General features: G+C 41.7%; 1 protein-coding gene across 1 annotated transcript; it reads left to right on the top strand.

The window, feature by feature from the left end:
- Positions 1–2,129: 2,129 nt before the first annotated feature.
- On the top strand, positions 2,130–12,193 carry wdr20b (WD repeat domain 20b). Its single transcript, XM_033991175.2, has 3 exons — positions 2,130–2,416; positions 5,016–5,198; positions 5,323–12,193. Exons 1-3 carry the CDS (start codon positions 2,168–2,170, stop codon positions 6,781–6,783), a joined length of 1,893 nt encoding a protein of 630 aa, XP_033847066.1. The 5' UTR covers positions 2,130–2,167; the 3' UTR covers positions 6,784–12,193.
- Positions 12,194–14,222: the final 2,029 nt, after the last annotated feature.

The raw sequence follows: 14,222 nt of genomic DNA, 5'->3' as shown, positions 1-14,222 counted from the left end.
ATCTATCTGTTTCCTTTTTATGTGACTGGTTTCAATGATTTTCCATAAATGTATCTGCCAATTAAATAAGAGAAATCCAGAATGTTCTACTCCAATAAATGCCTTTTAAAATCTAATTTCACATATTCTAAACCTAATAAGTCCACACTGATTTAAAAATGTTTTGATCATAATGGTTCTCTCGTTCATCTCATGTATTATTGTTTATGCTGGATGTTTGCATTATTTTTACAGAAATGGAGGGATCCCCGGGGTGGATCTGAAATATAAGAGGATAAATTTACATATGAGGACATTAAAGTGCAGCTTTACGAGTGGAGGGTCCACCATCTCACACTGTGAAGACCACAGGGACCCGCCTCCTGGTCCAGTCCTGGTCTAGTCCTGGTCTAGTCCTGGTCTAGTCCTGGTCGAGTCCTGGTCGAGTCCTGGTCGAGTCCTGGTTGAGTCCTGGTCTAGTCCTGGTTTATTCCCGACTTCTTGCTGGTGCCCCGAGTCAGAACAAAACCAGGACTAAACCAGGACTAAACCAGGACTAAACCAGGATTAAACCAGGACTAAACCAGGACCAGACCAGGACTAAACATCAGCGTTTCAGTTTTGTGCAGTTTAAACCTGGAACATTCTCCCTGAATATGTGAGACAGGCCTTTACTTTTTTACTTTGACGATGTTTAAATCCAGACTCAAACGGTTCTGTTTAGCTGCATGTGACTGAAAGGCTTTTATTCTGCCTCTTCTCGTTTAATGTTAATTTTATGACAATTATTTATGTTTTGAATTATTTGTTTTGTGATTTTAATGTATTTCTGATTCTGTAAAGCTCTTTGAACCACTCTGTGGACCAATTGTGCTACAAAAATAAACCTGCCTTGCCCTAGATTATCTTGATTTACACTGGGGAGCTCCTATGGAAGCCCGTTTCCGCCATGAAAAAAAAAATAAAAGCCCCACAGAAAGTCGAAATTACGAGTTTTAAACTCGAAATTACGAGTTTTAAACTCGTAATTATGAGTTTAAAACTCGTAATTATGAGTTTAAAACTCGTAATTATGAGTTTAAAACTCGTAATTACGAGTTTAAAACTCGTAATTAGGACTTTTAAAACTACTAATTATGAGTTTAAAACTCGTAATTAGGACTTTTAAAAGTATGAATTATGAGTTTATAACTCGTAATTTTGGGAATGTAACATTTACAAAAAGTGAACCTTATCAATTTTGATTAAATGAATTTGGTATTTTAATAATTTCCTCAATAAACCAGCGGGGTTGTGACCAGCTGGCACTCTGCTCAGACCAGGAAAACGAGCGCTCACAGACACAGAGCACAGCTCATGAGTGGTCAGAACAGCACTCAGGGCCCACTGATTTGTTCAAGACGCCAGAAACTTTACTGGAGCTTAATTTATTCATTTTTTAAAAGTATGTAGGTGATAAACATAACAGTCCTCCTCCTGTCTCCTCTGCTCTGTACACTCAGTTGCAGTGTGCTACAAGCTCAATTAAGACTTTAAAAGTTCTAATTACGAGTTTTAAACTCATAATTAGTAGTTTTAAAACTCATAATTACGAGTTTTAAACTCATAATTAGTAGTTTTAAAAGTCGAAATTACGAGTTTTAAACTCGTAATTACGAGTTTTAAACTCATAATTACGAGTTTTAAACTCATAATTACGAGTTTTAAACTCATAATTACGAGTTTAAAACTCGTAATTTCGAGTTTAAAACTCGTAATTTCGAGTTTAAAACTCGTAATTTCGACTTTCTGTGGGGCTTTTATTTTTTTTTTCATGGCGGAAACGGGCTTCCATAAGCTCCAGACTGAAAACAGCATTTATATTTGTACATATATGGGGACATTTATGACTGAAAATTGTATCAAATAACAATATTGTGCATCAAAAAGGCCACAGAATTAGCTAAAATGCTTCAGAATGCTACGAGAAGCTAATATCATATATTCTAAGTGACAAATAAATACACATATCTTCAAATACATACCAATTACTGATTTTAAAAGCGTTAAAACACGTTTCAAGCCCCTTTTTTGGACATAATACCTGATAATTTGAGAAACACTGGCCTCTTCTTCTCTGACAACAAACCCACGCATGCGCAGTCCGCCACATCCGGGTCTCAGACAAGGATGAACGCCAACTTCCAAGATGGCGGCGGAGGGAGGAGGGAAGGAGACGAACGAAATTAAAACCCAATTCACCACGAGAGAAGGCGTCTACAGACTCCTGACGCACTCGGAGTACAGCCGGCCCAACAGAGTCCCCTTCAACTCACAGGGATCCAACCCCGTGCGCGTTTCGTTCGTCAATGTGAACGATCAGTCCGGGAACGGGGACCGGATCTGCTTCAATGTGGGCCGGGAGCTGTACTTCTACATCTACAAAGGCGTGAGAAAGGTAAACAAGGCGCTGTGGCTGCATCTGCGTGAGCAACAAGGGATAAAAGAGGAACCAGGGCAAAGCAGGGGCGAAACATGAGAGAATCAGGGCGAAATGTGTGTGAATCAGGGGCTGAACGTGTGAGAATCAGGGGGTAAACGTGTGAGAATCAGGGGCTAAACATGTGAGAATCAGGGGCTAAACATGAGAGAATCAGGGGCTGAACATGTGAGAATCAGGGACTAAACATGTGAGAATCAGGGACTAAACATGTGAGAATCAGGGACTAAACATGTGAGAATCAGGGACTAAACATGTGCAAAGCAGGGACAAAACACATGTGAATCTGGGCCAAATGTATGAATAAGGGCCAAAACGTGTGAATCTGGGACAAAACGTGTGAATCTGGGACAAAACGTGTGAATCTGGGACAAAACGTGTGAATCTGGGACAAAACATGTGAGAATCAGGGACTAAACATGTGAGAATCAGGGACAAACTAGGGCTAAACCAAGAGATCTAAACCAGAACTAATCCAGTAATAAACAAGGTTTTGAGAAGAAACCAGGAATGAAACAAGTCAGAACCAGCTCTAAAGAATAAACCAGGACTAAACCAGTTGTAAATCAGATTTAAATCAGGTCAAAGCTCCTCCCTGGCATTTAATACTGACCTGAGCGTTTAGTACTAGGCAGGATTTACAGCTGCATATTTATTTTTTATGTGAAGCACTTTGGTCACCTCAGGTTGTTTTAAATGTGCTGTACAAATAAACTTGATCTTTAAACATTGACGAAACCAGAACTAAACCAGGTCTATTCCAAACTAGATCCAAAGAGCTGAACCAGGTTTAAACCGGGTCTTTTTGAGTGTAAGCACGAGCAGGACTAAACCAAGACAAAACTGGGTCAGAATCGGGTTGTAACAAAATGAAATTGGATCTCCATCAGATCGGAAAGTCAAGACACACATTTGGCACACCCAGAACGTAAAGCACTGAGAATCCTAGTTATGTTGATTAAATTTAAATTTGTTTATTTAAACGGCCCACGCCACACTATTCTCTGATCTGTTTCCTCGTCACAAACAGACCTGGAGTTGTGTTTTGTTTCATTCACACATGTTTGAGTCACACTTTATTATTAGTCTGTTACATCTCCAAAGCTCAAAACGCTCTGTTCCACCTTGTGATGTCATCAAGTGATAATACAGGAAGTGCTCCACTGTGTTTTTAAACTCCACACACCTTCATTTCTAGAATCATTTGGATCATTTCAGCCTCTGGAGTTGCCTCTTATCTCGACTGAACTAAAGGTAAAAAAGGAGCTGTTAACATGAGAACTGCCACTTGATGACATCACAAGGTGGAACAGAGCGTTTTGATCTTTGTAGATGTTACAGACTAATAATAAAGTGTTACTCAGACATGTGTGAATGAAACAAAACACAAATCCAGGTCTGTTTTTGATGCACTAACAACGTTCTAATATGAATTAAAGCTACAAGAGTCAGTTTGTGTGACATCGGACATTTTAAATATATTGTTCCAGGTTTCATGCATTTGTTTACATTTGTTTACATTTGTTTAGCCTCCATATTTCTTTGAGTTATTTCTTTGACAGTCTCTTGGCCGTGTCGTTGGTGTTTTTATTGTAAACGCAGCTGTTCTTTAGACATGAGGCAATCTGCTGCTGCTTAACCTGTTTGTTTTGCCTCCTGAGATGCCGTTGAAATTTACAAGTAGCTGGTGTTTTCATGACACTAAAATGTCAAACTACTAAGGAATAGACTCGATACTCGATAAGCGATACCTTGGTGATAATAAAAACTCTTTCTTTAGACAATATACTGTGCTGTTCCACGTTAAATGTTGTGCTTTGTGTTGTATTTGTGTGTTTTATATGTGTGATATAAACAGATTCTGTCAATGGGAGCGTTTTAATATCGATAAATGAACTGCCAAAAATGAGTATCCAGTTCCGATACTAGTTTTAATATCGATTAGTGTCTGTTTTTTTGACAAACCTAGATGTGGCAACAAAATTGTTTTCTAAAAATGCAAATAGAACTTCACATTATCATTTTAATTTCTGGCATCTGCAGCTAAAATGTCTTTGGCAGGAAGTAAGACATAGATGCCTGAATTAATGCAGTCAGAATATCCTGAGGCAGCTGTGGCTCTGGAGTTATTAAAGTGGAACTGGGGCGAGTGGAAGTGTTCAGCTTTTGTGAATCTGCACCGTAGACTGTATTTGTAAATGGACGTAGCTAACCTGCTAGCCACCGCCGCGTCCCAAACAGGAAGTGATCACGGGCGCACTTCCGGCTTCTTCGACTCCGGCTCCAGTTCACTTTCTATGTAAAAACTGTGTCCACTCTCTCTGTAAATGTTCGTATTAACTCGCTGTTTTCATTTCACTATTGTGTCCAAACATTAATAGTAATTTAAATTCATTTTATTTTGGAATGTTGTCTTTTCTCAGACTCTCTCTTGCTCTTTTGGTTTGTTTATTTTCCATGTGAAATATTTAGCCAGTTTCTTTATTTCGCTGCCGTCTCCAGGGACATGTCCTGTTTTATTTGAGATTATAAAGCTTTATGGGCTGTGTTTGTGCAGGCGGCCGATCTGAGTAAACCCATCGACAAAAGGATCTACAAAGGAACGCAGCCGACGTGTCACGACTTTAACCCCGTCAGCGCCACGGCCGACAGCGTCTCTCTGCTCGTGGGCTTCTCCGCAGGACAGGTGCAGCTCATCGACCCCATCAAGAAGGAGACCAGCAAACTGTTCAACGAGGAGGTGGGTTCACTCTCCTTCACTTTACCTGTTTAAAGAGGAGGTGGGTTCACTCTCCTCTTTACCTGTTTAAAGAGGAGGTGGGTTCACTCATACTGACCTGAGTGTTTTTATTCTTTCCCCGCAGAGGCTGATAGATAAGTCCAGAGTGACGTGCGTGCGATGGGTCCCCGGCTCGGAGACGCTGTTCTTGGTGGCTCACTCCAGCGGCAGCTTGTACCTTTACAATGTGGAGAACATGTGCGGAACCACGGCTCCTCACTACCAGCTGCTGAAGCAGGGAGAGAGTTACAGCGTTCACACGTGTAAGAGCAAGACCCCCCGAAACCCCCTGCTGCGCTGGACCGTGGGCGAGGGGGCGCTCAACGAGTTCGCCTTCTCTCCGGACGGGAAGTTCCTGGCCTGCGCCAGTCAGGACGGGTATCTGCGCGTGTTTGGCTTCGACGCGGCGGAGCTCCATGGGACGATGAAGAGTTACTTTGGCGGGCTGCTGTGCGTGTGCTGGAGCCCGGACGGCAGGTACCTGGTGGCGGGCGGCGAGGACGATCTGGTCACCGTCTGGTCCTTCTCGGACTGCAGGGTCATCGCCCGGGGACACGGGCACAAGTCCTGGGTGAGCGTGGTGGCCTTCGACCACTGCACGTCCAGCGTGGAGGAGGGGGCGGAGCTTAGCGGCAGCGACGACGACTGCCCCGAGCCCCCTTCAGGCAGAGACAGTCACTGCAGTCTCGCACACAGAAACTCCACAGACAGTCGGCCGCTCAGCGTCACCTACAGGTTTGGCTCCGTGGGCCAGGACACCCAGCTCTGCCTCTGGGACCTCACTGAGGACGTCCTGTTCCCTCACCTGCCCCTGTCCCGCACACGGACTCACACTAATGTGATGAGCGCCACCTGCTTGTCGTCTTTGGGACAGACTGCTACTGTACCTCCCTCTTCTGCCCCCTCTTCTACTCCCTCTGCCCCCTCCTCTGCCCCCTCCTCCGCCCCTGGGGTCAACGGCAAAGACGACGGGAGCAACAGCAGCGCCAGCGGCAACTCCGCCACCTCCCTCTGCAACAGCCTCCCCCACTCCACCCCCACAGGCACCTCCCCAGGCAGCAATACTACCACCATTACATCTACTACTACTACTACTACTACTACTAGTACTACCACTACAACGACTACTAACACTACTACTACTAAGGGAAACAGTTTATTAGACAGCTCCTTTATCGCCAGCGGCGTCAGCAAATTTGCGACGCTGTCCTTGCACGAGTCTCGAAAGGACCGCCACGAGAAGGAGCACAAGAGGAACCACAGTTTGGGAAACAGCCGAAGCAGCGACAAGCTCCTGACGCTGGGCTCGGGGTCGCGCACCAAACCCGAGCCCGCCAAGACCCTGGGCACCACGCTGTGCCCGCGCATGGAGGACGTGCCCATGCTGGAGCCGCTGGTGTGTAAAAAGATCGCACACGAGCGGCTCACGGTGCTGATCTTCTTGGAGGACTGCCTGGTGACGGGATGTCAGGAGGGCTTCATTTGCACATGGGCGCGGCCGGGGAAGGTGGCGAGCGACCGGGCGGTGGAGGACACACTTATGTGACGGGCGCCGTTTACCCGAGGCTGAGATGGAGTCGCAATATCTACAAGTTAAAGGGCCCGTCTTACACTGTTTATGATCCATGTTCTAACGCTGTGTCCTCCTCAAAAACAGACCTGGAGTTGTGTTTTGTTTCATTCACATGTTTGAGTCACACTTTATTATTAGTCTGTTACATCTACAAAGCTCAAAATGCTCTGTTCCACCTTGTGATGTCATCAAGTGGTAGTTTTCAAGTTAACAGCTCCTTTTATCTTTAGTTCAGTGGAGATTGGAAATTCTAGGTCTAAAATGATCCAAATGATTCTAGAAATGAAGGTGTGTGGAGTTTAAAAACACAGTGGAGCACTTCCTGTATCACCACATGATGACATCACAAGGTGGAACCGAGTGTTTTCAGTTTGAGAGAAGAACTCAGCCTAAATCTACAGGGTTTGTGTGTTAAAAGGCCCATATTACACTGTTTTCTAATGTTTCCTCGTCACAAACAGACCTGGAGTTGTTTAACTCGCAAACCATTTCGTGACATCACAAAGTGGAACAGAGTGTTTTGATCTTTGTAGATGTTACAGACTAATAATAAAGTGTGACTCAAACATGTGTGAATGAAACAAAACACAACTCCAGGTCTGTTTTTGAGGAGGAAACATCATTATAAAACGAATTAAAGCTACAATAATCAGTTTTGTGTGATGTAAGACTTTTAAAGATGCACTGTGTAACTTTCCTGATGGGGCCTGTCACGATGACACAGTTTGAAGCTCGATAATATTGAAACGAGCGCTACTACTTGAAACTAAGCCACTCACGCAGTAGTAAATGGATTTTAAATGTAAAGTTTCATTAAAGGGAAAGCAACAAAAATAAAGAACCACAGAAGTTTGTTTTTAAACCTTCTACAAATCTCATTCACGGCTAAAATAAAAGAAAAACTCCCCATTATTGCAAAGAAAAGCGACAAACGAGATCGTACAGTGTGTCAGAGTGACAGTGGCTCAGTTGGTAGAGCGTTTGCCTGTTGATTTCAAGGTTGCCGGTTCGATTCCCGTCCCGTGTCTGTGCCCACTGGTGTATAAATGACGCTTTGAGTGACTTTATCGTGACAGTTCTGTGGAGCTGCGAGCTTGTCTCCATGACGATATCATTGCTTTGTCTGGAATGTTCCACAGCACGGCATTAAGCAGATTTTTTTCAACGCTCAAATCTCTGGTAAAACACGCCGCCGCGTTCTTGCCGTGAGCTTGGACGCCGATTTTTTACAGCTGTGACCAGATAAGTGTAATGCCATACTCTGGAACCTTTTAATGAAACGCAACAGCATCTCCACGGACACGTAAAGCACCAGAAAAGTTACACATTGCACCTTTTATTGACGTCACAACCAGTTCCCAGTTCACATTACCCACGTTTGATTAAATCCTGCGTGTTTGTGTCACGTGTCGGGGCTGAACGATCCAAACAAAATGGCCGTTTATTTAAAAAAAAACGCTGAGATCGACGCGTCCCCCGTGTCTCCAGGAGCGTTTTTTTTTATTTCTCAAACCTGTTAACGAAGTGTTTTAAACTTCTACAAACACGCTCTGAAATGATTTCTGTTTTAGTTTAGCTCTTAAAACGTAACAACTCTATTTATTCCGCACGAGACAGAACGCACAATCATCATCCGTCAGCCATTTTGAGACGCTTCAGCCCTGAGTCCGTCGTCTGCGTCGTCGAGGTCGTCTTTCTACACTGCAAAAAACATCTGGATTTGTTCATTTTACTTCAGTTCAGAAGAGGAGTTTATATTTGACTTTACTAGTTCATAGACTCCATGTTATTTGACTTGTTTTGAGATATTTATGATTTGTTTAAGTTGTTTTTCATGTTAAGATAAATTATTTGCAATTATGGGATTTTTTTTGTGACAGATTATCGTTCTTTACCAATAATTATCTTCAAAATAGTCAGAAATGTACCGTAACGTTCATATAAACCACAGGTCTTCCTCGTTTAGGTGCATTAATCTAAATATAAAACTGTACCAAACAAACCACACTGAGGATTCAAGTCAATTTAACTCTTTGTAGATGAGAAATGTTTCATTTTTTTGCAGCGTAGAGATGCACAAATGTCCGTTTCGTTCCGTTTTGTTCTGCACTTGTCCTTTATCGACTGCTGTTTGTTTGAATTCACGCAGCCGTTTGTCCAAAACAGGGTTAAAATGTGTTTAAACTGTTTTATTTCCATCTCATGTCAAATTTTATTATTTTCACTGTAAAAAAAAATTTAAAATTTGTGAATTCAGAATCTTCGTTTGACTAGTTTAGATTTATGTCACTATCAGGCCTAAGATTATAAGAAAAACTACCAACGAGAGACGAAGAAGTGACGTCACCACAGCTTCAGCTCCAAATGAAGCTCATCGAGGTCAGAGCAGATACAGGGGCTGATTCAGAGTATCATAGCAACCAAAGAGCCAATCAGGAGCCAGGCTGCTGAAGGTAACGCCTCTTCCCGCCCACAGCACTGGTTTAACAGGGAGCAGGCGCTTAGCAACGCTGTCAATCAAACCTGTTGCTAACACTAATGCTAACGCTAACGAGAGTGACCTCGGGGAAAGAAGGACCTGATTTGTCTGTTATTAATGTTCATATCTTGATTTACAGACACAATAGTGAAATAAAAACCCCAGGATCATGTAGAGGGTTAATACGAACATTTAAGAACAAACCAGGACTAAACCGGGACTAAACCGGGACTAGACCGGGACTAAACCAAGACTAAACCAAGACTAAACCAAGACTAAACCAAGACTAAACCGGGACTAAACGAAGACTAAACGAAGACTAAACAAGGACTAAACAAGGACTAAACCAAGACTAAACCAAGACTAAACAAGGACTAAACAAGGACTAAACCAAGACTAAACCAAGACTAAACAAGGACTAAACCGAGACTAAACCAAGACTAAACCAAGACTAAACAAGGACTAAACCAAGACTAAACCAGGACTAAACCAAGACTAAACCAGAACTAAACCAAGACTAAACCAGAACTAAACCAAGACTAAACCAAGACTAAACCAAGACTAAACCGGGACTAAACCAGGACTTAAATCCAGTTATTGAACCTGATCGTTTGTATTGACATATCTGAGGGCCTGTGGGAGGGCATCTGAATCAGCGGACCATTACAAAACACCTTGAACAGGTGGAGTGATCAAAGCCGTAGAAGTGATTCAGTCTAAACTGGTCAAACCAAACGAGATTCTGGAATAATCTGATTGTTGTGGTGTTTATTTGTCGCAGTGTGTGTGAAAACGTCGAGTTAAACGGTGAATCTTCCACGTCACAGATCTTCCCAAACTTTTACTTTAACAATCACACGGACAAAGGGCCTGGACGAGGCGACGACCGCTACATGGACTAGTGTCACTCGGGCCAGTCGTGTTCTGTTCTACGAAACAATGAGATGACGTGATCTGAATTCTGACGCTTAAATTCATCTGGATTTGAGATTTGACTCACGTTAATAAGTTTTTAGAGATATTTTTGTTAATTCAAAGTTTAAATGGCCCATATTTCACTATTTTGTGATGTTATAGTGTTGGTTCCTCCTCAAAAACAGACCTGGAGTTGTGTTTTGTTTCATTCACACATGTTTCAGTAATCCCGGTGTCTACAAAATGCTCTGTTCCACCTTGTGATGTCATCAAGTGGTAGTTTTCAAAGTGAACAGCTCCTTTTACCTTTAGTTCAGTCGAGATTGGATAATTTCAGTTCTGGAATTGCCAAATGATTCTATAAATGAAGGTGTGTGGAGTTTAAAAACACAGTGGAGCACTTCCTGTATCACCACATGATGACATCACAATGTGGAACAGAGTGTTTTCAGTTTGAGAGAAGAACTCAGCCTAAATCTGCAGGTTTGTGTTAAACGTGTGAGAATGAAACAAAACCTAACTCCAGCTCCGTTTGTGACGAGGAAACGGCGTAAACACGAGCCGCTTTAATCTAATTCCAAACTCAGATCATCTCGTCTCAGTTTTTTTTTTTTTTTTGCACAGACGTCGTCGTTTCTTTCGGCTCGTTTCGAAACACGGACTTTAAAGCGGAGACGCACAGAAGTATCAAAAACACTCGGGGGGGATCCGCTCGGTGTCGCCCTCTGGTGTCTATGCTGGATGCTGCAATCGTAGTTTTTTATACAGATGTTTGAATAATTTGCACTTATTAATAGTTTGGTAGAGGAGAATGGCTTTACAATTTACAAAACATATAAATAGATACAAAAATAAGTTTGTATGTATTAAAGGTTTATTTTAATATTGTTTGAAAGTAAATGAGATTTGTACATATGTGTAAATACGGACTTGGGTCAAACTAGTCGCGAGTTTTTGAGGAAATCTTTAGCCGATATTGAATTTTGAACCTTCAGGTGAAACTGCGTCTTTGCTGATGTAAATATAGAGATTTCAGGTGTATTTTTCTGACTTAAATAATCCGTTTGTTTTGGGGGAGGTGTGAGGAGCCTCTCGTTAACAGGTAGGACTACACTGCACAAAATGATGTCTGCATTAGTTAAAATGGCTTGAATTAAGAATATTCATCTTGATTTGAGTGCTTTTGACTAATTTGGATTTTTTTTTGGTTGATTTTACTTCATATTTCTGAGGAATCCCAACGTCTAGACTTTATTTTGAAATCCTGTGTGTATTTTCTAACCTCATTATCATAGATTTTGCTTAAAGTTTACAATAAATACTTCAATTTTTTGCTTTAAAATGAATTAAAAACCAGTCTGAAATATATTTGAACCATTTAATAATTTTTCCGTCTCAAAGTCGACACCAAAACTGCTCAAAAATTAATATTAAAATTCTGAATTCAAGTCATTTTAACTCCTGTTTTTAAACGTGTGTCGTCACCTTTCTGAGCTCAGGTATTGTATTAGAAACTACAGTACAGCGCCTCCTGTTGGTGCGTCTGTGAATCTCACTTGGACTCACTGCAAAAACACATCTGCGCCAGTTACATGACTTGAATTTTTAATATTTATTTTAAGCAGTTTTAACGAGTTTTGAGAAATTTATTCACGATTTTGGAGTTGTTTTTTTTTTTAGATATTTCTGGTTTTGCAAATTATTTTTTATTTATTTCAAAGCAAAATGGAATAAGATGTTCTTCCAGTTCTGTTAAGATAAAAAAAATACAATCATTAGCGAATTATTTTCATCTTTAACTTAAAAAAAATGTAGTAATCAAAGTGAGTATTGCTAATTCCCGTCGTTTTGCTGCGTGTGGACGTGTTTTTGCGGTGTGCTCTTGCAGACAGGGCTGTGTGTGTGACTTTGTTTAAATGCTGATTCAAACACTGTGTGATGTACCATAGGAGAGCCTCTTCCCCTCGTGTCACGCCATTAAAACTGCTTCAGATCACTGGACTCCGCCTCTTTATGTGCACGTCATACGTAACGCGTCAGAGCGAGCAAACTCACACCAAGAACCACCGAGAAAATGAAGAAAACGCTGCTCCAAACGACAAAAGAGCGTTAAGTCGCCAAAACAAACCTTCAACAGTCTTGCTCCTGATTGGCTTAAAAACACTTATAAATTTACTCCTCACTTTCCTTATGCATCAGAACATCCTAATTATTCACCACGATGAGTTTTTTTTCTTTTTTACCATGACGATAAAGCCAACAACCAGCATGCTAACCACACTTCCTGATCATCAAACTATATAACACTTTGTAGTCAGATGCAGACGGCGCACAGGGGACGCATTTTGACCTCAGGAGCTGTTTATGTAACACGTCTGAACTGGAGCAGACTCAGCTCAAATATCACAGCCACTTTAACCATTAAACGTCTCAAATGTGAAGTTTGACCAAGAACCGACCAAAGAAGAACAAAAACATGTAGAAAAGTGATTGTGAATGAAGCAGATCTGAGCTGCAGAGGACCTCACGCACCACCAGGAGGGGCTAGTGTGTCTCCAGCAGTACGCACACCACAGTTTGAGAAACACGACACACTTACACTGGTGAGTTCACGATTTAGAAAAATATTTTATTAAATATCTGAGCCATAAAGTCGGTGCAGTTTGTGTTTCTTTTTACATCACACAGACACTTTTATTCACTGAAGTCAGAAAGTTCCACATATGTTTTTTAAAGCTACACTGCGTAACTTTCTTGAGGAAGTCTGTCGTCTTTTTCTATGGAAACATTGGTATGTTCCACATTATGGCATTAAACTGGTTTATTCTGCGTTATTTTCACTTATAGATGTTTATGTTGCTAAAAAAAAATGCCTAAATGTTCTTGAGCATGGTCTTCTTACTGGGACGCCTCTTTGCAGATCTGACCTGTAACTGGCCTCATGGCATCACCTTTCTCCATGGGGATGTCGTTGTCTGTCTTGGTATGTTCCACAGTATGGCATTAAGCTGATTTATTCTTCATTATTGTCATTTACAGGTGTTTATGTTGCTAAAAGAAATGCCTAAAATGTAATTGTTCATTCTTACTGGGACTCCTTTTCACAGATCTGACCTGTAACTCGAGGCGTCTTCATGGAGTCAGATACTGTGGGACATTCCAGACGAAGCAATAACATCTCCATGGAGACAGGACAAGCTGGTGTCACGTCTGACTGCACTATAATGGACCTTCAAACGTGATTTAGATTCACTTAGACGACTGTTACACAGCTGCCCTGGGACAGACTGACTGAAGTGTGGCTGCCATTTTGTGCCAACGGCTTCTCCAACATCCTAAACACAATTTACAAGTGTTTAATTGAAAACCACTGAAATGATATTAGTGTGGAAGATGAATTCAAACTCTCCTTCTCTTCTTCTCGTCCTGCTGTGCCTCATGTTTCCTGCAGGGGGCAGTAATGATAAAAATATGACATAATGCAGTTTGTTCTTATATAATTTATCAGAGGAAACACAAACACTGCACCTTCAGAAACAACAGCTCTGCAAAAATATATGTGCACAACTGAAAAGACTCGAGTCCAGAACAAAAACAGGATCAGAGAGTCTTAAAGGGACAGGACCGGCTTAAAGGGACAGGACCGGCTTAAAGGGACGGTCCCTCAACATACAACAACATACAACAGCATACAACAACATACAACAACATACAACATACAACAACATACAACAGCATACAACAACATACAACATACAACAACATACAACAGCATACAACAACATACAACAACATACAACAGCATACAACGACAAGACCTTTACTGACCTTTACTTTACTAAACCAGGACTGAACCAGGACTGAACCAGTTATAACATTTTCTCGGATAATAACTGATACAGACAGAATCAAGCAAAGTGTCTGTGTCTATCTGTGTGTGTGTGTGTGTCTGTCTGTGTCTGTGTGTGTGTCTGTGTTTATCTGTGTGTGTGTCTCTGTGGGTGTGTCGGGGTGTGTG

Source organism: Periophthalmus magnuspinnatus, chromosome 24, assembly GCF_009829125.3.
Source record: "Periophthalmus magnuspinnatus isolate fPerMag1 chromosome 24, fPerMag1.2.pri, whole genome shotgun sequence".
In the NCBI taxonomy this organism is placed as follows: Eukaryota; Metazoa; Chordata; class Actinopteri; order Gobiiformes; family Gobiidae; genus Periophthalmus; species Periophthalmus magnuspinnatus.
The sequence above is the reverse complement of the archived record's forward strand: the minus strand, read 5'-3'. Positions and strand labels throughout refer to the sequence as shown.

Coding starts and splice junctions, on each gene's coding strand:
- wdr20b (XM_033991175.2), top strand. CDS start 2,168: ATGGCGGCGGAGGGAGGAGGGAAGGAGACGAACGAAATTAAAACCCAA. Junction 2,417..5,015: donor TCTACAAAGGCGTGAGAAAG/GTAAACAAGGCG, acceptor GTGTTTGTGCAG/GCGGCCGATCTGAGTAAACC. Junction 5,199..5,322: donor GCAAACTGTTCAACGAGGAG/GTGGGTTCACTC, acceptor CTTTCCCCGCAG/AGGCTGATAGATAAGTCCAG.